The sequence below is a fragment of the Prionailurus bengalensis genome, chromosome C1, assembly GCF_016509475.1.
Source record: "Prionailurus bengalensis isolate Pbe53 chromosome C1, Fcat_Pben_1.1_paternal_pri, whole genome shotgun sequence".
Taxonomy (NCBI): Eukaryota; Metazoa; Chordata; class Mammalia; order Carnivora; family Felidae; genus Prionailurus; species Prionailurus bengalensis.
In genome coordinates, this window is record NC_057345.1 from 118,545,284 (window position 1) to 118,571,586 (window position 26,303).

Consider the following 26,303-nt stretch of genomic DNA (forward strand, 5'->3'; position numbering starts at 1 on the left):
ATAGATTACTTTGGAAACAGCTCCTGGGGGGCAAATCCCAGCTCTGCCACTTATGAGCTGAGCCATCAGCAAATGGCTTTCCCAGCCTTAATTTTCTCATCTGGAAAATGGGGATAATAATACCTGTTCCCACTCTGACCCCGGATTGTCATGAGGTCTTTGTCAAACTGAGATGATCTTGCCTGCTGATTCCCCAGCACATCAGAACAGGCACCCAGAAGGGGCGCCTGGGTGGCGCAGTCGGTTAAGCGTCCGACTTCAGCCAGGTCACGATCTCGCGGTCCGTGAGTTCGAGCCCCGCATCAGGCTCTGGGCTGATGGCTCAGAGCCTGGAGCCTGTTTCCAATTCTGTGTCTCCCTCTCTCTCTGCCCCTCCCCCGTTCATGCTCTATCTCTCTCTGTCCCAAAAGTAAATAAACGTTGAAAAAAAAAATTAAAAAAAAAAAAAAAAAGAACAGGCACCCAGAAAACGACTGGCCAGATTGTACCATTCTACTTTTAAAGTGATCTGGCTTCAGGGCTGCGGGGACACCATGGTGACCCCCCACCCCCACCCCAGGCATTGAGTGGCCAGGGCAGGGCAGAAGGGGCTGTGACACCACACCGTGGGCAACCACAGGGGCCACAGAAATCATGCCTCTGCCCCCTGGCCCAACCCACCCAGCACCTGCCCAACATGGGGGTGATCTAGTCTCCAGCTGCAAGGTTGGGGGGGAGGTGCCAGCAACAGGCCACATTTACAAACAGAGCTACCCCAATCACAAAGCGTATAACTGGCCGGGTGCATTGCCTCGTGACGAGGAAAACATGAAAATGGCACGAAATACACACAACCAACCATGCTCCCACACTCCACAGTCGCAGTCTCAAACCCCACATGGTCTCACGCTCAACCACGCGCATACACGCTCACCCACACAGCCTCAGAGACAGCCAACCACACGCCCCAAGCTCACGCCCATGCCTCACCTACAACAGGCTCAGCTCCTTGTGCGAGGCCCACGGGTAACATCATTTGCTCAAACATCCCGTTGAAAGCTGACTATGGGCCGGGTTCCTCCTGGAGCCTCTGCCTGCAAGGAGGGGCCTTGGCTTTCTGCTTCTTTGCCCACACAGGCATGCTTTCTTTCCCCGTAGCAGTCTTCATGGCTTGCTGGCAGCCTATGCCCACCACCCCGACCTTGAAGGAGGTCAAGGCTGCTGTATAGGGATGATCTGCCAGGCTGCTTGTGGGGTCCCCAGCAAGAATCCCCAGGGTCTGCAGGTGGCATGCTAGTCATGTGCTGGGCAAGCCTGGGTTCCAGGTGGGGCAGGGGCCCAGTCACAGAGCAAAAGCTGCCGAGTCCCCTTCCCAGACCCTTGTCTGCACTGAGCGGGCACCCTTGGCCTTTGCACCGGGTGGCAGTGGTGCCACACCCAGTAGCTGGAACAGGCACAAAAGCTCTGACACATAATGGGCCCTCCTCAGTGCTGCCTCCACACTGGACTGGGCTGCAGGGGACCCACCGTGTGCCCCACCCTGAACCAAACTGAGAGGGCGGAGAGAGAAAACAGACATAGGACACCCCGGAGCCTCTGCTGAGTGGACCCTCAGTGTGCCCATCTGGGAAATAGGGGAGAACAGAGGGCTGGTAGGCGTGGCGCCGTCTGCACAGGGGATCTCCTCACCCCAGCGCTCTCCCCATCCCCGCACCCCCAGACTTGGCTCCACTGGGTCACTGAGCACTCAGGGCACGTCTGAAGGTCCGCCAAGGATGAATCTGACATAGCGGGAGCTCACGAATCACAGCGGATAGGGGGTGGAGACATTTGAGGCAGGTAGGGAAGCAGCCTCTGGCTCTAGCTGGCCCCATGTGACCCATTTGTCCTATGAGAGGCTAACAGCCTGGTGGCCGGAAGAAGGAAGAGAGGGACACGGGGGAAGGAAGAGGAACCTTAAAGCAGCGCAGGAGGGCTCAGGGTCACAGGCGCTGGACTTGCTGAGCGGTGTGGGAGGCTTGCTCTCTGGGCCTGTGCTGTGGGGTTCCAAGGGCATCGCCAGGGAGAGGTGGGGCCCTCAGGCCAGGCCCACTGGGAAGATAAGGGCAGAGAATGGGAAAAAGCAGTAGGCAGAAAAGGACTAAGGACTGAATGAGGAAGAAGGAACAGGGGAGCCAATTGGCCACAAAAGCACAGGAAGGAAGATGTGCATCCCTACTGGAGAAAGAACACTCAGCCCTGGGACAGAGGAGGCATGCCTGTCCTCACGACACCTGTCAGGAAAAGTAATTGCCAACTACTGTTGCCCCAGGGGGACCGGAGTGCACAGGCACGTATGCCTGCAAAGGGCAGCAGAGTACCACTCAGAGACCATCTCCCAGCCCGCTGGCCTCATGACCTCAGAGTCCCAGACCCTTCCTGGGACTAACGGTGAGATCCATGGACCACCCTGTAAAGCTCAGCCCCAGAGGTGGGTCCCAGGAGGTGCTCAATATCCAAACAGTGTGGGACCCTGGTGACTTACACTGCCCCTCCTAGAGGCTGCCGGCGAAAGTTCCTGGGCCAGGAGTGGGCAGGGGCTGGATCAAGGGCCTGGAGCAGCCAGCAGCAGGTGGATGCAGCTCACTGCAGAGCAGAGAAGCGGCTGGATCCTGACTTACGCCCCAAATGCCCAGGCCAGGCCTTTTTAAATGAAATTTTCCTCTTCACCCCTATTAACTGCTATACCGTCTGAAGACTTTGAAGATCAATAAATCCACCCCTTAGGACAAAACGCTGGCAGAGCAGTAGCTCTCTCGGATGGGCAAAGGATGGGAAAAGAGGCCAGAGGCTGCCTCCTGCTACCAGATGGCTGTGTAAATTGAGATATGTCCCTCCTGCTGCCCAGGGCCTCCCTCAGTTTCCCCACTGTTACCTTCATGGGGTTAAATCAATCTGTAAGGTCCCACCTGCTCAACTGTCCTGAGATTTTCTGGGAAGACCACATGTGACCCAAAGACCAAGGCGCAGCCCCATGGCTCTGCAGGGCCTCGGATGAAGGCGAGGCTTTAGGGCTGCCGTCCTCCCAGAGAACAGGTGGCCCGGCCACGGCACCTGGGCTCAAGCGCCCAGGGTGCCTGTGCCAGCTGTGTTGACCTCGGGCAAGCTCTGACCCTTTCCGCACCTCAGATTCCCGACTCTGGAAAATGGTGAAATCGCTTCCCCAAAGAGCACGACATAGAACAGCACTTTGTGGGTGTCTCAAGTCAGACCTGCCATCGCAGTTGGACATCTGTCACTACTAAAACCACCACCACCACCTACTCCAGTTCGAATCCCCACAGGCAAGGACAGTTAGCATACTCACGGCCTCCTTTCTGTTCACCCTTCTGTTCCCAAGGCCCTAGCCTCTTCTGGGTTACAGTCACCTAGATCAGTAAATGCATGGCACGGAGGTCAGCTGCACTTCAACCTTCCAGGTTTTACATTTCCTTCCAGGGACGGGGGCTCAAACCGGCACTTGCAAGCGGTAATAGATGCGCCTTTAGTAAAACATAATTAGTCTCGGGAGAAGGAGGGTAAACAAACGTGCAATTCCTGGATTTGCTCATTGTCCTTCATGTTGATCTTCTGCCATTTTTCCTAGCCTCTCCCACTGACATCCGTGCTCGTGGCAAGGACTCAGAGAGTGCCGGGAGCGGGCCGCGGAGGCAACCAGCATCAAAGCTGGACGCCTGGCCGCGCCCTCCTCCCCCCCCACCGCCGCCTCCAGCCCAGACCCCACCGCCCCACACACCACACCAGGCAGGAAGCCTGTGGCACTTGATCTTTTATTTTCTTAAACTGTACACAGATGTAAAATACTTTAACAGCAAGTCTATGGGAAAATTGTTTGGTTTTAAATTATTATGAAACAGAACCTAAGGGGAGCTTTATTAAATAAACATAAAGGTGGGGAATTAAGGACGCACACCTGCATTCTACCATAGTCATTTTTACTGTACCTTCTGGGTGTGTAAAGGTAGAAAAGACACATCAAACTGAATAAACAAAATCCATTTATACCCTGAAACGTTGGCAGGCCACTCACGGGATTGTTCAGAACGTCTACCTCACAGAAGATGGCCTCACCATCTAATAAAAATTAAAACTGATCTGTTGGCCTCTTTGGTTCCAAAATTATGTATAATACATTTAACTGTATTTTTTTTTTGCTGCTATAAAAATAACTTCTTTTTTCAAATGGCAGTTTCTGACTAATCATGCAACTAAATCAGTGCAAACATTAAAAGCAATCATTCGCTTAAAAAAGAAGCAAAGGATTTCATTTCAAGTATAAAAAATATAAAAAGAGTCGTACGAGTCCAGTTTCGTCTAGTGTGGGTCAACCCTTTAAATTGCATAGTTCACGTGGCACTTGGACATCTGGGGGTGAGCGAGTTCAGTGATATGCCAAGGGCCACTTCTGGACACACGCAGATGGGCAAGTGCTATATCGTGTGCGTTCAGGCAAGTCGGCAAGTGCTAGGAGGGGCAGGCGGGCAGGCGAGCAGGCTGGGGCCACGTCCATGGCCGGCCCTGGTGGCCGGGACCCACACGGGCAACTTCTGTAAAGCAGCTGAAAGCCTTCCCCATCTCTCCAAGACCGGCTAAACTGCTCCCCTCCCACAACCCCGCTGGGGGAGGAGGCACGCCCACCCCCCAACACCAGCATTTCCGGAATGCCTCCACTGCACCATTTCCTCCTCGGGGCTCATTCCCCTGCCTCGGGGGTCATTTCCACCCCTCCCCAATAAGTCCTAGAGGAACATCCCCAGTGAAGGGCACAGATTGCAACTTTTAGTTTTCTTCCCGTGTAAAACAATTCAGATTTTAACTTAAAAGGTCATACCTGGTTAAAAAAAAAAAAAAATCCCTTTTCAATTATACAACTGGAATGAATGACCTGTCAACTGCTAGTGATCAGTTAAAGCATCAAATTAAGACCCTCCTCCTCTCCCTCCCTCCCTACCCCAAAACAAACACACACAGAAGTCACGGCCAGGGACCCAAGCAACAGTCAAACGGTCATTGCCACTGCTCCACGGTCTCTGGCAGGTTGTGTCCTTTCTGGGCCTCTTTCTCTCCACAAGGGACAAGGGTGGGAAAAGACAGGCCCCCCTGGTCCTGCAGCATGAAGGATCCCAGGCAGGGAAGGAAGCCAACACGTCTGAGCCAGGAGATGCTGAGGTATGGCAGGCTTTGCACACAAGCAAAGGGGGCCACGCAGCCCTCCGGCCTGTCCGCACGCTCCCCACCCCCGCATCTGCTTTTCCTGTCTGTGGCTCCCGTGCGCTCTCTCTCGTTCTCTCTCTCTCTCTCTCTCTTTCTCTGCGTCTCTGTCTTTGTGCTTTTATGTGTGCTCGGAAGGCGCGATTCAGAGTGGCCGGGCCAGCTGGTGGGAACGGTGGCTGTTCACCCCATTCTCTCCGACTGACAGGCATTTGTAGCTAAGCTGCCATTTGTCACCGCATCCATTTGCTGGTATCCTGGAGGCTGCTGTGTGGGTGGCAGGATGCGTCTGGCTGTGCGTGTCTACGTGTGCATCTGAAAGTATTTCATGTCAGTTGAGGGTTCTTGCTCTGGCTTTGACTGATTGCTCGATGAAGTAGTAGAAACATATTTCAGGCCTCGCCCCGGCACCTCCCGGGCAGCCCCACGGAAGGACCGGAAGGACCGCGCTCAGCCGGCTGGGCCCCCGGTTCCCACAGGGGCTGGCAGGAGACCCTCTGGGACTGCCCTCGCGCCCCGCCGCCGCAGCCCCGCCGCGGTCAGGCGCAGCCACACTCCTCCACAATCATGTTGGGCACGTCCCGCTTGACGATGTTGTACTCGTCGTCGAAGTAGAGCATGGACATGGTGCTCAGCTTGGTGGGGATACAGCAGGAGTTCACCGTGCCGGGGTTCAGGCCCCGCATGCGGTACTGGTTCACCACGGCCGTGTGGAAGGAGGAGGCGGAGCCGGGGACCCCTGCCAGGTAGGCCGGGCAGCTGCCCTCACAGTAGTTCCCGTAGTAGCCGGTGGGCGCGATGATCCAGTCGTTCCAGCCGATGAGGCGGAAGTCGATGAAGAACTGTTGCCTGCAACAGAGGTTGGTCCGGCCATCGCACTCCAGGCCCCGCTTGCGGATGCGGTGCCTGCTGTCACCCAGCCGCGCCTGCACCACCACAAAGGGCCGGTGCGACTCCTCACCGGGGTCCACGAACACCGGCACCACGGCCAGCTCCTGGCAGCCGTCACACTGCACGTCCAGGTTGAGCCGGCGCTCGCCCCGCTCGAACAACGACTGGATGGCCTCGGTGAGCGGGAAGGTGTGCCAGCCGCTGCGCTTGAGGTCCACCTTCTTCTCCACCACGTTCCACCGGTCGCCGTGACCCTGCTCCTGGAAGTACACCTTGACCCGCACCTTCCTCCGACTGCCCTTCTCCAGGACGTAGGGCAGGAGCTTCAGGTAAAGCCACAGGCTGGCCTGCACCACAAACAGGTTCTGGTTGCCTTCGTTGGAGATGAAGAAGTACAGGCGGACCCGGGAGGAGGCAAGGCCATCTGCGGAGAAGTGGGAGAGCAGGCCAAGTTAATTCAAGGAGAACACGAGGCAACGCGGAAGACACTGCTGCCTGATGCTGGAATGTGAACTTGCCACGCAGCTGGAAAACGTTATTGACCAGAAATACCGTTTCTGGGGCCAGGGCCTCTCACTGGAACCTGGGAGAGGCAGGGAAAAATCATTTTCCATTGAGAAACCCGGACCGACTTGGAGCTGGAGGGTCCGGGCCTATAAAATCCTGCCTCACCTCTCCCAGGCCAGGGCTCCCTGGAGACAGGCTGTCAGGCCTCAAAGCTCAACAGAGGAACTTGTCAAGAGGCCAAGATCTTAACAAGTTGTTATGGGTATCTGTGAAATCTGGAAAACAAAACCAGGATCGCACCGAGGATTTTGGGGTGGGTTGTTTCAGTAGAGAATTTTTTTTTTTTTTTTTTTTTTTTTGGTTAACTCCGGGCATTGCAAAATCAAGCTGAGCCACCTACTGCCTCTTCCTAGTGTTTACCTAAGCATGATCTGATCCAACCCCCAGTGGATCCTCCACTGCAAACAAGCGAGCTCTGCTCAGATTTCTGACACGGGAACCTGTGCTTTGCAGGCTGCAAAGCGCAGCCCTCGCTTCTGACGGGTTCCAAGGGACAGGACCTTCAGCCTTGAAACTTGAGGTCCACTCCTTTCGTGAGACACCGGCTCCCCGTTAATGGCGCGTTCAAAATCTCCGAGGAAAAGGGGAACTGGCTTGTTAAGTCTCCTCCATAATTCAGCTCAACAAGAAGAGAAACCATGCCAACCGAGATACAACTACACACGCTCATCCTACATTTTTCAGTGACTCTTCTGACAATTTGTACTTTTTTCTTTTTCTTTTTCTTTCTCTCTCTCTCTCTCTCTCTCTCTCTCTCTCTCTCTTTTTTGGGGGGGGGGCAGGAAGAACAAATAAGGCAACTGTGTGGCCATAGCTGGTTTTATCAAACCTCCTACCACCGCCCTGCAGCCCCCTCCTCAGGCTTCGCCTGGCTCCTCTAATAACACTGACATCTGACTTTGAAATGGGGGAAAGTGCAGCCTTAAAAGCTGGTCTTGGACGAGCTGCCTGTGACCTGAATCTGTTATTTATAAGTCAAAGAGCTGGCTCCGTGAAACGGACCAGAAATATACCAGCCCCCGCTGTCATTTTGTGCCACCGGGACCAAAAGGCCTCCTCGACCTTCCAGAATCACATTTCTACTCTGGGCCCCAAAGCACCTTTTAATCCAAGCTCTCTAATTGCATGTCGAGCTTTCCCTGACTCGGTCGGACAGCTAAAACGGCAATGCATTTCTTTCTAAGCACAAACCAGCCCGATTGTCTCTGCTTTTCTCCACACTCGGCCATGCAAAACTTTTCATCCCTTTTCATCCCCAGGCGGCACCAGCACCGTCTGCCTGCTGCCTGGAAGAGTGGGGGGCATTTTCAGCCTGGTGACACAACCGCTCCCCCCTCCCACAAGCTCCCTGCCCACCCCAGCCCAGCCCGCACCAGGGCTTCCCCCTCTGCGACCTTCTCCGCAGTCCCCTCGGCACAAATGGGGCTGAGCTCCAGGCACAAAAGCCAGCCTGGCTCATTCAAGTCCTGAAAAGGACAGCGGAGTGGAAAGCACTTGCAGCATTTCCGCGCGGGCACATTTTCCTTCTTCTTTTAAAGTTCCGAAAGATTTTCTCTATTATTATATTTAGACAGTGGTAGAAATTTGCAATCCAGGGCCGGAAGAAAATTCCCAAAAGGACTCCTACCCTTTGTTAACTACGAACTCTGCGGCTCTAAAGTGAGGGGGCTGCTGCCGCTGCCAGGCAAGCCTAGAGGCACGGGGCTGCCCCCGAGCCGCGTCTTTCTCTGCGTAAATGATGGGACCTGTTGAGAAGCCTGCCTTCCGCCCGATTCCGGTGCCCACACAATCGGAAGAGAGGTTGCCTAGCTCTCCCCAGTGAGGCTTCAGCAATCCTGGCAAGCCCACGCTGCCCGGCGATGGAAGCGGCCCCGGGGCCTCTCACGCAGGCACAGGCGCGCACACACACACACACACACACACACACACACACACACTTACTTCTCCGGCCCACGGATATCAACAAGCACACACATCTCCAACCACACTGCTAAGCCTACACTCCGATCGTGGGAAACAAAAACATTAAGCAATCACCAAGCAAGTGCCCGCGGAGCCAGGGCCGCACGCATCTGCCGGGAGGGGGATGCGCGCCCAGAGGCGCTGGGGCCCGATTTCAGAGCAGTGGTAGAGGGCGAGGCGCTCAGTGGCGGGGACGGAGGAGCAGGGGTACGCTGCCTCAGGGAAGAGGACGGCAACCAGGACGGGGTGCACAGGGCCAGGGGCGAACGGCAGGGCCGGGAGTCAGCGTTTCCCCCAAGGTGCACTGGCTGCGGCGGCCAGAACGGGCAAGGAGAAGGGAGTGGAAGAGGGTGGGGAATGAGGGCCGCAGCTGGCCGCCCGGGGGACCGACCCACCTGTCTCGGCGAAGCTGATGATCTCAGAGACGCGCTCCTGGCCGTCGGCGCCCGGGCTGGCGTGGCCGTCGAGGTGCGGGATCTCCACGCGGCCGTCTTCGCGCACCTTGCCCGCGTGCAGCTTGCGCAGGGCCGTGACCATGGCGGCCTTGGGCACGGCGTGCGTGATGTTGGGTCGGCCCCGCATCTGCAGGCGGCTCAAGATGTGTCGCTTCACCGCCTCCAGGAAGTCGCCGTCCACCCGGCCCAGCTCCTCTGGCCGCCGGAAGCCGCCGCACGACGTGCAGGTGTCCTGCGAGCCGCCGGGGGCTCCGGGCGGCGGGGGCGGCGGCGGCGCGGCGGGCGAAGGCGGGGGCGTGGGCGAGCCCCAGGCCTCGGGCCCCAACCAGCCGGCCGCCAGCAGCAAGAGGCAGGCGGCCCCCAGCGCCCGACCGGGCAGCCCGTCCATGGTGCGCCGCTGGCGACGAGGGCGCCCGCCGCGAGGCGAGCCGAGCCGAGCGCAGGGCCGGGCTCCGGGCTCCCGGCGCGCCGCCCCGCCCCGCCCCCGCCCGCGCCCGCCCGGGCCTCCGCCCGCCCGCCGGGAGGGCCGCCGCCGGCTAGCAGGGGGAGGGGGCCGGCCGGGCCGCGGGGGTTCCCGCGCGACGGGGAAGGGGCGCCGAGGGCCGCGGGGGCCGGAGAGGCGCGCAGGCGAGGAGGGGGTCGGAGGGTCACTGCCGCGCGGGCGTCTCAAGGCGCCTCGGCATCTGCAGCCTTCCTCCCATCCTCTCCGCGTCGGGGCCCCGCAGCCCCCAGCTCCGGTGAAGCGAAAGCGGCGGCGGCGGCGCCTTGGCCGCCGCGCGGGGAAGGTGGCGAAAGGGCTGGTCGACGCAACTTGGCCGAGACGGAAGCGAAGGCGCCCGAGTCCCCGGAGCGGAGCCGGGCGCGGCTTGGCGCGGCGCTGCGGCGGGCGCTGCGGCGGGGCCCCGCGCTCGCACCTGAGCGCCGAGGAAGGGCCGCGGCTGCCGGCGACGGGCCGGTAGTCTTCGCCGCGGGCCGGCGGGTGGGCGGCGGAACGGGGCGAGCGCAGTGGCGGGAGCGCCGGGGAGCGCTGGCCGCGCGGCCCCGCTCAGAGGCGGCGCGGAGCCCCCGGCCGCGGGCCCTGCAGTCCTCCCGGCGCGTCACACGGCAAAGTTGTCTCTAGGCTCCCGGGGCGCCGCATCCACCGGCGGGCGGGCCGGCCGCTGCGCGCTCCGCCGGGGCCTCCGCTCCGCCCGCCTTCTCGCTGCCTCCCTCCCTCCGCCCGCCTGCGCCGGCCGGCCAGGCGCGGGGCGCCGTGCGAGGAAGGCGAGGCGGAGGCAGGGCCCTTCTCGCCCCTGTCTCTCCTGCCTGCGGCGGCGGCGGCGAGGTTGGTTCGAGCGCCTAAAAGTCTCGCAGCGTCCCCGGGTGCGGGTGCCCTAGCTCGCTCTCCCACTGGCACACGCCGCAGGGCCGGGAGAGAGCGGGCGGGTGGCGGCCGCGTCCCCGTGCCCGGCCGCGACACGGTGCAGAGCCTGCCGAGGAGTTCTTCTCTTTGCCCTCTCTTCTTTTACTCTCCTCGTTTTTTCTCCCAAGGGGGAAAAAAAGCCGCACAATCTCCGTAAGTGCGCGCGCGTTGAGATAGACGTTGGCATAAAAAAAAGGGGGGGGTGGTGGTGAGCGAGTCTCGTCCTGGCCATGCGGGAGGAGGCTGTCCGTGCCTCCCCGCTCCGGCTTTCCCCCGGAGGGGGGGGGGGCGGAATCTGTTCAGGTCGCTGCCGCCCGCTCCCCACGCCCACCCCCGCTTCCCCCCGCTTTTTTCCTTTCTGCCTTCGCGGGAAGGAGGGGCGAGCCGGTCCGCTCCCCTCCCCCCACCCCCGCAATGCCCGGCCACTTTTGCAGTCTCGAAACTTTCCCACCACGTGGGCGCCCCGGACCCTCGCCCAACTGGGCGGCGGGCGACACCGACGGGCTCCCGGCCCGGGATCCCGGTGCTTGCCCCCCTCCCCGCGGTCGCGCAGGCCCTGCCCTCGTTCCGCGACCGAGAGAAACAACTCTCGCCGCGGCGGCCGGCCGCCCCCGGCCCTCCCGGGGTGCACCTTCTCGAGCTTGGCGAGGCGGGGGCGGCGGTTGCGGCCCCGGGCTGGCTCCGCGGGTGGATGTCGCTCCCGGGCTGCAGTGCCCTAGCCGAGCGCCTCGGGCCGCCGGCGCACTGGGCGAGGCGTGGGCCCCGCGGGCTGGAGGAGTAAAGGAGGCGGCGGCCGCTGGAGGCCTGGCCAGCCGCTGCCTCTGCCGGCTCCAAGCCCCAGGGAAATCCTCGTCTGTGAGGGGAACCAGCCTCGCGTCAGGGCGGCTCCGAGCCCCAGGACGAGGTCTCCAGCACCCCTATCCCCCCGCCCCAAGTGGTTGGTCTGGGTCTCAGACAAACCCGGGTTCCAGTGGAGACTCAGCCACTGGCAGCTTAGTAGGAGTGACCTTGGGTAGTCTTCCCCCTCTCTGTTTCCCATCTCCTCATCTGTAATGGGAGAGGACAATGACACATGTCACACCGTGGGAGCCTCAAACAACGCAACTTGGTGAAGCTCCTCACAGAACCCTATAAACTGTGATTCTAAAGCATCGTTTTTTGGGCAGCCAGACAAGCCACTCTGTCAATGAACACCGAACACCCAACCCATCCAGAACCCCGAGTCGTTCCTTCTGTCTCTCCTGACGCCCCCACCTGGGTGTGGAGTAGCACAACAAGGCGGACAGGGCGCAGCGCCCGGGGCCAAGGAACTCCACCCTGCCCTCACCCCTCGCTCACCCAGACCCCCCACCCGCTGTGGCCGTGCCCTGCAACCGGCAGGACTGTGAGGGGCGGAATCAGGATGGGAAGTCATTATGGCTCTCCTAGGATATTGGGGAACTAAAGTTGGAGCGGGTTCTCCAGCTCAGCATTCCCCACCCCCCACCCCCAAGCTCCCCTTCTGCCTGCTTTGGGCCTGCCCCTGCCCGTGCCTCTGTGAGCTCAGCCCAGGCTGCAGCCCCGCGGAGACCCAGAAGCTGGAGGCCGAGCGCCCCCTCCCTCCCAATCTGAGGAACCGCCCTGAAGGTGCCTGGCGTCTCCAACGGGGGACTATTGAGGCTGATAGGGGTTTATCAAGAGGAAGTTGGGGGGGGGGGGGCAGAAGGGTCCCCACAATGGCAGTGCTTCTGCCTCCTTAGGGCTTTCTCCAGAGCCCAGTTCCCTGCTGTTCCCAAATATGCAGCCCTCTATGGTCTCTGCTTGCACCACCTGCCCTATCCTGGACCCTCTGAGCCTGTGATCTCTGGGCAGGAAGGAGGGACTTCTGCTTCCTTCGCTGTAGCCCTAAGCCAGGAGAGACCCACCTCCATGGCTTTGCTTGGATCTTCCCCCAGGTACACGTGCTCTGGTCCTCTGGGTCTTTCCATCACCACAGCCGCTAGCCACTTAGCAAACTCCTCCGTTCTTCAAGACCCAGCCTGATCCCTCCTCCTTGGTGAAGCCCGCCATGGCCCTCTTGTGCCCTGAATAGTTATTTGCCATATTAGGCCCCCTGGCCCGCTGCCTGGCTGTTGTTACACTCTCGTCTGTCTGTCTCCTCTGTGGGGCCCCAGACTCCTGGAGGGCAAGGGTCTCATGGGCCCTGTCTAATGCCAGATAAGGGGTGGCTTATTCAACTAATGCTTGGTTGATCAAATGAATGAATGATGAGAAAAGTCATGAAGCCAGTGAAGAATTGAGCATGCGCGCGCACACACACACACACACACACTCCCCAGCAAGAGCCCTCGCAGAAGCCGTCCTTGCCTGTTTGGCTACAACCGTTCTCTCTCTGAGCCCCACCCGGGCCAGACAAAGCTTGGAGGGAGCCTTTGGGAAGATGCAGCATCCTGCCCATTGACCTGGCTCCAGGGAGAGTCAAAAGCCACCTCAACCTTGCTGGTAAGAGGAGGGAAGAGAAGGTTGAGAGGAGGGTCCACGTTTTGCTCCCCTGGTGGAGAGCTGTCAGCCCCACTGCCAGTCGGCTGGGAGGGAACTGGGTCAAGCGGTAGTCAGAAACCATCTGCTTGAGAAGCTGGGATTATCCCGCCCTCTGCTGATCCCCCAGCCCACAGGAGCCAAGGGTGTAAATTGAGTTCTTCCAGATCACCTTGTGCTTGGGGAGGGGGGAGCCCCCCATCTCCTACCGAGGGGCCAGGACCTCTTCCTGTTGCTTCAAAATCTCTCTTAGCACGGGGCTCTGTTCTCCTTGGGCTGGTGTCCTCAGCCAGGGATGTGACTGCACCTGTCAGTGTTGAATACAGTAACGCACATCAGTGCTGTAGCCAGTGCCCTCCACGTAGGCTGCAGGACCAGGCCACCCCCCCCCCCCCCCCCGCCTCCACAGAATGCTGGCTCCCTGCTGCCATCAAGGAACGCAGGCCCGATGAGGAAGGCAGGCAGGAAACATGGCGGCATCATGGATATGGCACGCAGAACACGAGAAGACTTCCTCCGGGAGGCGCAGAACCCACGCTCTCCCATAACTGAGAGGTAAGTGTCAATTTGGGGATAATGAAAACGTCCACAAGTGACAAAGCAAACCATGAACGACCCTTAGAACTCATTTGCCAGAAGAGAACCCAGATGCGGTTCCTGACCACATGGCCCCTGCAGCGTGGGGATGGAGAGAAGGCCTTCACGTCAGTGGCACTCGGGACTCGGGCTGAAGAAAAGGCCTTGGGCACCATTGGGCTCCGGGACCTGGTGTTCACTTTCCCACCCCTGGATGGAGAGCCAATCTTGCCAGACATTAACTACTCTCCCACATCACACTTCTCCGGAACGGTTCGGGGTCCGAATGGAAGGAGCAGCGTGTGAGACCCAGACGAGATGTCCCTTCTACCTGCCAGCTCAAGACACAGGACAGGAGCCAGGCTGGAACCCGGTGCGAAATAGGACACAGCCACAGGGCCGGGGCCCCCGAGGGACAAGGAGCCAAGCTGACCTTTATAAAAGCTCAGACCCCAGCATGGAGTCCCCTCAGAACGCCCCCGATGCCACTTCATGCCTTAGAGGTCACAGAGGCAAGTCCCTGTTGAGAGAGTGAGAGTGGGAAGGGTAACTTGATGAGACAGCCCTATATTTGTCACCAGGGCAGCAGAATGGTGCTCGCCTCTGGAGGACCCCACCAGCTTTCCACATCCTTAAGTTCTGCTGTGGCCAGGGAAAGGATGTTTGTCATCTCTGAAACGCATGAGCTCCAGGGCTGGGACCCTTCATCTGTATCTGCCCGGCTCTCAGCCCAGCCCGGCTCTGGGAATGCTTATAAACTACAGTCGGTTCATCCCGTGTAACTGATGAAGGAGCTGATGTGCCGGAAGGTGGCCCGGCCGACGGGCCTGGGGTTCGCGTGCACACTCCCAAGTTCCAGGTGGCTTGCACGTGCAACAGGCCGCCACATATGTGCTCCCTCCTGCTTCTCAGTAGGCAGAAGCATGCTGACCCACCTTCACGTGCCCCCATGCCAGTGTGGTGCAAAACCATCTTGCGGGACTCCCCCCCCCCAAGTTGTTCCCTTCGAACCGACTCCCTCAGCAGCCCATCCCCTGAAATCTGTCGTTTGTTAGCAACAGTCCTACCAAGCATTGTTCCCAGACCCATTCTCCGTAAGACCAAGGTGTCCGGAAGGAGCTAGCTGAAGGCCCCGGGGGACCCTCCTCCACTTCACCCAGCAAGGTGCTGGGGGCTGTTCTGGAATAGGATTTAGCATGTTTTGAGCACTCAGGAAATACTTCAACAGCAGGCTTCGTCGGGATGGCCGTCCAAGTTGGTATACTTTCTAGAAACATAGAGGCGCTATTTTTTCTAGAAAAAAAATAGCAAAGCTTAAGCCCAACCTTATTACCCTGGTTATCCAGTTGCAATCTACTGGGGTGGCCCGTACACAAACCAACTGGGAGCTAACTGGGATAATGCAATGCAACGGGGGCAAAAAGGAACAGCCTACATCTGCCGCAAGTCTCCGAGGAAGCAGGATTTGAACTGAGCTTTGAGACGTGAGGAGGCATTTTCCAGGGGGACACAAGAGAGGAAAGGTCATCTGGGAGAGGAGCTTCTGTGATGAGAATACGGGGACAGGCAGGCCTTGTCAGCCCGGAAAGGGGTGATAAGCCAGGAGAGGATGTGACCCCTTGGAAGAGTGTTTTGGGAGGACATAGGTGGCATCGTCCCGGAAGAGAGAGCCAGCCCACCGGGGAGGAGATGAGACGAGAGGTGGTAACAGTGAGGACCAAAGGGAAGAAAGGGGAAGGCTTGGACGCCTTCTGCCAAGAGACCAGAGCTGGGCTGAACAGAAATTGCTGGGGATGCTTCCTTATTCCCATTTCTGCACGAATGGACCTGGATACAGCTCCTCTGTGCCCGCGTGTGGCGAGAACCTAATGAGCTGGTTATTCTGCAACTAACAAAGGAAAAATGGAGCATTTCAAAGGTTTCTTGGCTTTGGGTCCCCAAACCCAACCGCGTCCACTTTGGGAACACTTGAGTCCAAGCATCAAACTCTCCTTAAATAGCAACCCCCCCCCCCCCACCGCCACCCTTAGCCGTTCTTGAACTTCAGAGCTGGATCCATGCCTTGGAGAATGAGAAGTGATCTGCCTAGCCAATGAGCCACCAGCAAAAAAGGCACGCACAACTGACCCAAGATAGCACATCTTGGGTTCTCATGTGTGACAGGATCAACACAGAAAAGAAACGAGGAAATTGCTCTTGTGCGTGGCTATAAACAAGACCTCCTTTCTGCTTTTTAAACAAAACCAACGAACGGGTTAATTCATATATATATATATGAAAGCTGAAGAGCTCTATTCCCAATAGTCAGTACACCCCCCAGTGCACCTGGATAGTCCATATTCACACAAATCAATACCTGTGAGGCTCCCACAGTGAAGTAGCTGGGAAAGAGAGCCGCCATGATGTTCTGCTTCTCGCAAGATCCCCCCCCCCCCCCCGCCCCTTTGTAACATAAGACTCTGAATTCTCACAGTGACATGTGCCATGGAAGGGAATTCTGCAGGGAGAGCCACCGTGGCTGTAGAAGAAACGAAAACAGGGCCATTACCAGCTTAATCCCCCGCCCAGCCCAGGCCTATTGCTGGCTCCTAAAGCTGTGTTAATTTCAAGTGCTCCAAACTTTGAGCCCTTTCCCCCCAGTCCAGCACTGAGCAGCCTTGGAGCCTGGGCAGTGGGTGGGCATGCTCGATTGGGCTGGTCTCCCCAGTCTTGCCTTCGGTGCTTCTCACCCTCCCCTTATCCTCCCCCAACCCTGGCCCCAGGCCCCTGGGAGTCAGGTGCTAATCCGAGAAAGGAGGGCTCTCTCACCCATCTCCCTGAGCTCAAGCACATTCAGCTCCTTCCCTGCCTTTCCTTTCCCGTAGGTTAGATTATGGATTGAAATGCTGGAGGAAAAACAGAAAGAATGAAAAGGGAGTGATCAGAGTTTTGTTGATGGGGAAACGTGTTTACATCTAATGAGGACACCTCACTGTGAAAGGGGGTAAAGTGTTTTAGTTCCGGCCTATTGAAGGGCAAGTACATACTATGCAGTCATTCTCCAAGTTGGTAAAAGATGCCCAGAGTCGGTCCACATTGGTGGTGCCAGTAGAACCGTGAGCAGAGCTCAGGCTGACGGGCAGCAGTAGCCGGGGGGGGGGGGGGGAGGGCGCCCCCCTGCCAGCGGAGTCTGTCTGCCTAGTTTTTTCATGCAAGCTGGTCTTAAGCCAGGGATTTGAGGGGATTTGCCCTTCTCCACATTTCCAAAAAGGGCAAAAGGAAAAGAAAGATACAAAGATGATATAGCCATGTGATTGATAGATGATAGATAGATAGATGAATGATAAAGGAACAAGCATCTTTAGGATGAAGAAATACAAATGTTAAGTTTTCATTTGACCTTCATCTCTCTGAGAGCACCTAACACTTCTCATACCCCCACAACTTCCTACTGATTCAGAAATAACAGCACAGAGCAAGGAACTTAATTAAAAATAAAAAGAAGAGGCTGCCAGTGCCTTGGCTTTCATCAGGGACACAGATACTAAAATACTCATCAACTGACATTCACTATCACTCATCAAAAGAAGCTAAGAATATGCATTAGTATAAAATCCCTTTATGACATCGTTTGTATCTGTAAATAATGTGGTCAAACCGTTATCTACCTGAGCTCAGCCAACCAAGAATCTTTTGTTAGTTAAATACGGACACACTCTTGCACACTCACTTATCTTGCGCGTAGGGGCGATAACTGACCCTCTCCAGCCACAAGGGTGTATTCTGGGTTCAGGGCCCCTCGGCATCATCTCCACCCCTTCCTGATGCCTCCATCTATTGTTCAAAACGTGTTCTTTCATTCTCTGGGCAGTGCATTTGTTCAGAGGACCTAGGAGGAGCGGGGCACGGCACCAGGCAATGACAGGACTAGGCTCCAGGGACAGGGAGGGGCAGGCCCCTGGGCCACACAGAAGGCGGTATGTCAGGAGAGGCCCGGCACTGTGGGATTTGCAGAGGGAGGAGGGAAGAGGGGAACTTGGAGAATTCACTGGGGCTGGTGTTGAGGGTTGGAGTGACCCTGGAGGAGGCAGGGCAGAGCCGGTCAGGGTCAGACAACAGACTCCTCGCAAATTAAGGATGGCGGAACAGAGGGACCAGAGCAGGGTCATGGTGACTTCCTGGGGCCACACCAGCCACGCCAGCTCTGCGCTGCCTCCTGCGTCTTCTTCTTACACAGGAGAAGAAAACCCTGGGAGTTTAAGCCACCATTATTTGGGGGATTTCTTCCTCTGCAGCCAAACTGAACGTGAACCGACCCAGGAGACTCACTGCTGAGATGGGGTGACCCCCAGGTAGGGAGCAGGAGGAGGAAGAAGAAAGGAAGCAGAAAAGGAGGGGTCTGGGAGACGGAAGAAAAACCGGGACAGGGTGGTGTCACCTGGGGGGCGGGGGGGTGGGGGCTATGGGGGCAGAGGTGACCAAATATGCCCAGTGTGGCAGAGTGACCCAAAGGAGGCCTGGAGAAGGCTCTGCTCTTGGCACATGTGGCCAGGGGTGGGTGGTCTCTGAACGAGCACACTGCTCAGGGGAAGGGAAGCATGTGCACACAAAAGGGTACCATCTTCCCACCCGGTCCAGGCCAGTGGGGCACAGAGCTTTGAGGCCAGAAGTAAGGGGGGGGGGTCTCTACAGTGGGGCAGCCTTGCAAAGTGGGTGGCAGGGCTGGCTGACACCCAGAAGCAGAGGTGAGCAGACCCCAGGCAGAGATCTGTAGTGGGGAGTCCTCCGGGGGGGGAAAGGATTGCCTGGGGCATCTTAGACTGAGAGATGGAAATGGGGACCCAAACTGGAGCCCTGCCCATGGTATGGGTCTGTGTGTGTGTGTGTGTGTGTGTGTGTGGTATGTAGGCACCAGTCTCAGGATGCCTTTGCCAATAAAAGGAACGGCAAGCGAAACAATATTAAGGATGTTTTCTGCCCTATAAAATTTTACTGCTGACTTCAAGAGAGGCTTAGAGGGCAGAATTCATAGGAGTTTGTGGCTGGGTGAGGATGAGAAGGAGGAGGGAGAAGGGAGAAGGGCAGTCATCTGGTGCTGGGGCCATGCGTCCCCTTGGGCGTGTCAGACCTTAGGACGGGTCCTCAGTGGACCCATCGGACTAGATGGCGACTTGCCCGGGCACACTTGCTTCCCCCACATCACCACAACCACCGAAAGGAAAACATTCCCCCAATTCCCCTGGAATGACTTTCCCTGGAAGCACGGAGAAAGCGTGGTCTGCAGGATGAGACTGGCCAGGAGGAGGGAGGCAGCCTGGTCCTCCAGCGCAAGTTCCAGAGGAGCAGCTAAGAAGCGGGGTGACTCCCACAACGGCCCCCGAGCATCTGCCCTGGGGAGGGGGGGGGCAGTGTGTGGGCCGCTGCCGCAGGCCGGAGCCCATCCCCGGTCCGCCGGGGGGTACGGGACGTGGCGGGCGCCAAGCCCGCCACCCGGAACATTAGCCCCTTGTGTGTTCCTGTGCGAAGAACCATTCTTCAACCAGAAAAGCGTTAACTCTTTTCTACGACTGCACGTCTTTTCCCAGGACTTTCTGCTGCCACGGCAAAGTTCGGTTTCCTCGTGGAGCCCCCGGGGCCCCTCATCCAGCTCCTGCCGCCTCTCCCACGAAGAACGCCCCTTCCGCGGCCCCGTTCACTCGCTCGCTCCCCCTCTCTCTCCTCCGGCCCCTGGGAGCTACTTCCAGGGACCCTGACCGGCCCTGTGTCTCTCTGGGATAACCAGTCGGCCTGGCTTTCCTGGGGCAAAGGTGTTTCCCGGGACGTGGGACTTTCCATGGTAAAACTGGGATGGTCCCAGACAAACCAGGATAGTTGGTCACACTGCATGCCTCACCCCTTCTTATCTTATGTGATTAGCTCAGCCTGCACAGCCTTGTCTGCCAGGAAACACTCTCTCCACACTGGGCTCAAACACGTCTGCCTCCAGGAAGCCTCTCTTAGCTCCCGTCTCCCTTAAAACCAGAGAACCTGCCCCCTTTGAAACTGGACAGCCACGGTGTCCTTGGTACCCTCCTCGCAGCTTTGTACAGGGTCCCGCTTTGCCATCACAGGAGCTGAATTATCTGTCCTGCCCGCTAGACTCGGAGCGTCTGGAGGACAAGGCGCTATGCTGTCTTCATGTTTCCGCGGCTGTCGCTAAGTTCCCAGCCATCATGGGTGAGCCACAGGCGTCTGCTGAACTATTGTGCTGAAATATATAGGGAAGGCTTCTGCGACATATGGCGACAACCACGATGAATTTCTTTCAAAAATTCTGAAAAGCCATTGTAGTCCACTGATGCATTTAACAAATATTTATTAAGCACCTTTCATATGCCAAGGCCAGCAGACATAGCAGTGAGCAAGAGGGGCGCCTGGGCGGCTCAGTCGGTTAAGCGTCAGACTCTGGGTTTCAGCCATTAGGTCGTGATCTCGGCGTTCGTGGGTTCGAGCCCCGCATCGGGCTCTGCGCTGACAGTGTAGAGCCTGCTTGGGGTTCTCTCTCTCTCCCCCCTCTCTCTCTGCCCCTCCCTAGCTTGCACTGTGTGCTCTCTCTCTCTCAAAATAAATAAATAAACTTAAAAAAAAACCCACAGTGAACAAGAGTAAAAATCTCTGTCCTCCTAGAACTTAACTAAGGGAGTAACAGACAACTAAATATGTTTTTTAAAAGTAAATCATTTCAAAGAGTGACATGTGTCGTGAATTTTAATAAAAGAGGTTAATGGGAAGCAGACTTTAACAAAGGTGGCTACGTAAGTCAGGAAAAGCCTCTCTGAGGAGTGAGCAAAAGATAAGAAAGAGGCTGGCACAGAGATCTGGGGGAGGGGCTCCAACGTGAGACTAAGCTTAGAATCTTCAAGGAACAGGAAGAAAGCTAGTGTGATTGGAACATGGCCAAGCAAGAGAAGATTTGAAGGAAGTACGAAGAGGGGTCAGATCACATCGAGATTTGCAAGTTTACTCCTTACTATTAGATTTTACCTCCTTGGCTAACACAAGATATAACTCACCGAGGAAAATCTCAGAATTAGGAGTTCCAAACCAGGAATATGAAGGCTCCATGGTCATTAAGAACTCATGCTCCTTCCATCTCTCTTATCATGAAGTTTCCATAAGTTTTCCATGAAGGTTACCTCACAACCACAACACGGCTGCTGGAGCACCATCCATCACATCTCTATTTCAAGCAGTGTGAAAGAGGAAAGTGGAAGAGCAAAGCCTTGCATCCTCTTAGCTGAGCCATCTCCTTGGCCTAGACGTAAAGGAGGTTGAAAAACACAGACACTTAGCTGGGTACTACACAGCTCCAAATTAAACAAGGGTTCGATCAGAAAATAAGAAACACAGAATAAATACTGGGTGTGGCCCAGGAGCCCAGGGTTTGCTCTAAGTGTGGTGGGAAGTTTTAGAGGGTTTTTTGTCAGTGCTGCTGTGATCGGATTTACCCAGTGAGAAGTACCCAGGCAGGAGGTGGAGCAGGAACCATAGGCGAGGAGCGGGGAGCAGGAAGACGAGTTAGGCATTGTTACAATCATCCAGGTGAGAGACGACGGTGCTGGGGTTAGCGTTTCAGCTGCAGGTGGTGAGAGGTGGCTGGACCTGGCCTCTGTTTGGGGGCTAATGCTGCCGGGACTTGCTCATGGATTGGGTGTGGGGTGTGAAGGCAAGACAGCTGAGGACGGAGCCCAGGTTCAGGGTTGAGCAACCAAGAAGATGTGGGCCATTAATGGCAGTGGGGAGATGGGGAGAGGAGGAGGGGGCAATAAAATGTTTTGCTTGAACGTACTGATGTTGAGGGGCTGCTCAGTAGGTGGTTGGAGGAAGTTTGGGGTTCAGGGCACGGGTCAAACGAATTTGGGAGCCGCAGGTGTATAGACGGTACTGAAAGCCAGGGCAAGATGAGTTCATGCAGCGAGAGGTGTCGACGGGCCCCAGCGATGGGCCCCGGGGCGCTTCACCTTTAGAGCTGGGAGAGCCAGCAGAGATGCTGAAAAGGAACCCCAGCGGTGGGGGAGAAAAAACAGGCCGGAGTGGTGGCCAGAGGACGACCGAGGACCAGGTGCCCAATGCCCGGAGAATCCACCCTGGGGTTTGACGATGTGCCACTCGTTAGTGACCCTGATTAGACCCAACGGCCATTTCAGTAGAGTGGTGGGGAAGAAGGCCCTGGAAAGTATAGCTGATGAGGATGTGGGCCAGCCAGGAAATTCTTCCCAGCGTGGAGGAGAGCAAAAGAATGGGGCAGGCTCGGAGGGGACGGGAGGCCACAGGAGGGCGCCCCACCTTCAAGCCCCAGTGCCTAACGAGGGGGTCACCCCTGCTCTACAAGAGCCCCCAGAGAGGGCGGGCACCAAACAGGTTCGGTTCGGTTTGGGGTCTAGAGGGTCAGACCCTCATTGTAAAGATCTTGGATGCCAGTTCTCAGTCTCTGGTCATAGATGTCATTTCCGGGCCAGCAAAGCTACAGCGGATCCCCACTCAGCAGAAGTCCCTGTGCCGGGCATAGCCACTTGCGTCACGTCAGTTCTTCCGAAGCCACTCACTGTTGTTCGGGGGAGAACTTGGACCCCACCCCCTTGGCTCCTTCTGGCTCTGAATCAGATGCCCCTGGATTGGGGAGTTGACCAGGTGCTGTGCCACATCCTCAGCTGGGTTTCCCCGGGGTCGTCTACCCCCTTCTGGTGCCTGCCTCTCTGGGTATTAGAGGAAAACAGGGACCAGCTGAGGGGATTGGATTGGCCCTAAGTTATTTATAGAGATTCCCAAATACAGACGAGACTAGACAGAGAAGTGTCATGATGACCGCATAGAGCAATCAGTGGAGGAGGAAGGCGGTCCTTTGACCCTGGAGTCAGTTTCGCCAACTGACCACAGCAGCACTTTCAAAACCGTAGGTCGCCAGGGCACCTGGGTAGTTCAGTTGGTTAAGCGTCCGACTCTAATTTTTTTTTTTTAATTTTTTAACGTTTATTTACTTCTGAGACAGAGAGAGACAGAGCGTGAACGGGGGAGGGTCAGAGAGAGGGGGAGACACAGAATCCGAAGCAGGCTCCAGGCTCCGAGCTGTCAGCACAGAGCCTGACGCGAGGCTCGAACTCACGGATCGCGAGATCATGACCTGAGCCGAAGTTGGCCGCTCAACCGACTGAGCCACCCAGCCGCCCCTAAGCGTCCGACTCTTGATCTCAGCTCAGGTCTTGATCTCAGGATCATGAGTTCAAGCCCTCCTTTGGGCTCTATGCTGGGCGTGAAGGCTACTTACACAAACGGAAAACTACGGGTTGTCAAACACAAGCGGGTCATGCGTTCCAAATGTAGTGGGTGAGGACCTTCAACTTAATGCAATGAAAAGGAATAGAATAGGAAATCACAGGAAATCACACAGCAAAAGGTGAATACCATTTCGTGACACCTGTTTCCATGATAAAGTGTCCATGATATCTGTTCATATATTTGTACGTGTGCATGTGTGTTCTGAGCTGTGACGTCAAGCAGATTTGTTATGTTGTGTTTAAGGTCAAAAGAGGGCGAAAACCACCGGCCTCTAGAAGAGCTCCTTGCCTGCCTCCCACCCCCAGAGGTGACATCCTGTCCGCCATCTTGGATGGCACGTTGGAAAAAGAGTGTATCCAGGCTGGGGTTACCCAACCTGCAGTTATCTGGAGCTACATCTAATACCACTGAACACAACCTAACGTTACTGTGGAAAGGTGCTACTTGGGGTCTTCCACCCTGCTGAGCGGACACTGAAGCTGACAGCCCAGCCGAGACCCGTCAGGTGGATGGGCCAGTGGTTCCCAACCTGGCTGTGTGTTAGAAGCACCTGGTGAATCCCTCTCCCAAAGAGGGAAGGGATGTAATTGGGAAGGGATGCTGTCTGGGCGTGGGGAGGCTTTGACGCTAATTATAACGCAGGGTTGGGGCGAAGAAACCACTGGCGTGGAAGGAGGTATGGCACTCCCACTCGCTGAGCCCCGCCACCCTCCCTTCTGCAGCAGGACAGTGTGCTTTGTGGCTTCAGCGACCAAAGCTGCTGGGACCCCCTGGGTGTGGCAGAAGGTGGTATGGGGCCTGTCGGCTCCCGGCAAGCCATCCAGGAGGTCACAGTCAGGCCGCCTGTTCAGCCCTCCCTGCCTCACGCCCCAGAAACCCAAAGGCATTGTTTGGAGTGAAAACACCCCACCAGCGTGTCGGCTCTGGGCAGGGATCAGCAGGGAGCTAGTTCGCATCAACCATGCTTCCCTGACCTTTCTCTAACATTATGCACATTTACAATACACACATCTTCCCGGGCTACAGGCAGTATGTGTTCTTCAGAGGTCTGCTCCTCCCCACGCTCTCCTGCCCTTTTCCTCTCCTTTGGGTGCCTGTCCTCTGTTTCCCTCTCTCTATTACAGGAGAAAGGGGGCTCTCTAAAGATGGCCAGGCCCAGGAATTTGGTTTTAACTTGCTTGGAGAAACATCCACACGCACACACACACACACACACGAATGGAGAGAATAGTACACTGAGCCCCAGTGCACCCCTCACCCAGTTTCGATGGTCCTTGTCTGCTTGCGTTCCCACAAGGAGGATATGGCCACCCCAGTATCATAGCTCTTTCCTGCTGTGTGCATCCTTCGAGGATTGCGTTCAGAAGGAAATGATGAGAAGCTTCCAGTAGTAACCTCCCTGGGACCCTAAGAACTCTGATGCGGAGACCTGCCCCCTGGGCTGAGACACCAACGAGAGTGACATGTGGCCCACCTCCTCGTGTGCCCGGCAGCGATCGGGGCACCTCACCTACACCCGCTTATTTCAGGAGAAGAGCTGCGGACACATCCCAATGTGTCTCCAGACCAGCGGCTGGTGGGATTTCTGAATCCTTACCACTTACCCACCCAGCACCCTGCCGGTCCATACCGCATCGGCCGGTTTCTTTAAAAAAAAGAGTAAAATTGCCTCCGAAACCCATCAGCACCGAGGTCACCACCTGGGCCATGACATGAAGATAACGTCTGAAGTGTGTTTGTTTGGGGAGGGGACAAGGGGAGTGGCAAAATGGTTCGTTTCAAACTTGAGCGGCTTTGGCCAGGTTTTGCTCAATCCCGGGCTAACGGCTAAACCATCTGAACTCCAAACCAAAATAAATACACCTCTGAAGTTAAACAATGTTATTACATCAAGGCTGATGTAATGGTTCCAAACCATGAGAAAATAATATTCCAGCATAATGGGTCCCTCTGTTTAGCCAGAGGAAAGGCTGGGCTGCTGGCTTCTCGTCAACTGGAATCTGGCGTTTTCTATCATTGTTAAGCTGGGTGTGTGTGTGTGTGTGTGTAACCTAATTAACGATGTTTTAGTAATTGTGGTGTTACAGAGTATAGATAGATATTAAAATATAATTGAGGGGTGCAGAGCACATCCTTGGACCGACCCAAAGAAGAGTTCCAGAGTCATCATCCCCGACCTGCCGCACCTCGGGAGCCCCTCCCGGCTTCTCACAGGGTTACATTTAGGATTCCGATGGCCCTCCCGGAGGTCACGGTTCAAGGGGTGGAGAAAGATCAAGATGGCTGAAGGCTAATTCAGTGCAGGAGACAACTTCCAAATAAAAAAGGAAGCATCCCCTGGCCCCTCAAAGCTACCTGCACCCACTCAGGGAATCTGCACATGGCTGACAACAGGGCTCCCACAAGGATGGGCCACTTGGCTGGCACTCTCTGCACCTCTGACTTAGGCCCATGGTCCCCAAGCTCGTGCTGTCCTGCCCCCGGGCCTGGAGGGCTTGGGCCCTGGGTTCCGGGGCTCCTGCACCCTCACTACGAGCAGGCAGCACCCGGCAGGCATGTTCTCCCGCCTCCCCTCCGGCTTGCCATAGAAGGACTTTGACATTAAGAGTCACATGGTGCGAACACGGAGCCTCTGTTTCCTCGCGTTGCAAACTCCCCATCCGCGCACTGGCAGGTCTCTAACTCGCGCCTTCCCTTGTGCGGCCCCCTCGGTCCACGCCTGTGGGCAAAACCCGTGCAAAGGGCGTCCGTTCAAGTTCCCAAGTCAGAGAAATCTGGCAACCGCTGGAGTCGGAGCCCTTCCCACTCCGGGTTCTACCTAGAATGCGAACGGTTTTGTTTTGGGTTTGTTTCTGTTTTTGTTTGGTTGGGTGGTGGTTTTTTGTTTTTTTTTTTAACCTATCAGTCATCAGCATCAACTGCCAGCCACATGTAGAGCTCAGAGCCAGCCTCCGCCCTAGGTCCATGGGCTCCTTAGTCAAATCAGGCTGAGGCAGGCGTGGGGACAAACGTTCATTGTGTCATAGCTCAGTGAATCCCTTCCACAAATCTATCATTATTCCCATTTTGCAGATGAGGCAACAGAGGCTCAGGGAGGCTCAGGAAGTGGCCAGGCACTTCACGTGTGGGGTCGGGGGGAGCTACAGGCCTCATCTACGAGAGGAGAACAGCAGCCCACTGCACGGACGGGTGTTTGTTTGCTCGCACTGCCGTAACAAAGTACCACCGATGAGTGGCTTCCACAGCAGAAGTTCATGGTCTCACAGTTCTGCAGGCTGGGGGTCTAAGATCATGTCAGCAGTCTTGGTTCCTTCTGAGGCCTCTCTCCTTGGCTTATAGACGGACTCCTTCTTACTGTGTCTTCACGTGGTCTTCCCTTTATGTGTGTCTGTGTCCTAATCTCCTCTGTT

The 26,303-nt window shown here is 56.7% G+C and overlaps 1 protein-coding gene across 1 annotated transcript; it reads right to left on the reverse strand.

The window, feature by feature from the left end:
- Positions 1-3,769: 3,769 nt before the first annotated feature.
- Positions 3,770-9,538, reverse strand: INHBB (inhibin subunit beta B). Its single transcript, XM_043576562.1, has 2 exons — positions 9,045-9,538; positions 3,770-6,544 (listed from the first exon to the last, which is right to left on the reverse strand). Exons 1-2 carry the CDS (start codon positions 9,490-9,492, stop codon positions 5,769-5,771), a joined length of 1,224 nt encoding a protein of 407 aa, XP_043432497.1. The 5' UTR covers positions 9,493-9,538; the 3' UTR covers positions 3,770-5,768.
- Positions 9,539-26,303: the final 16,765 nt, after the last annotated feature.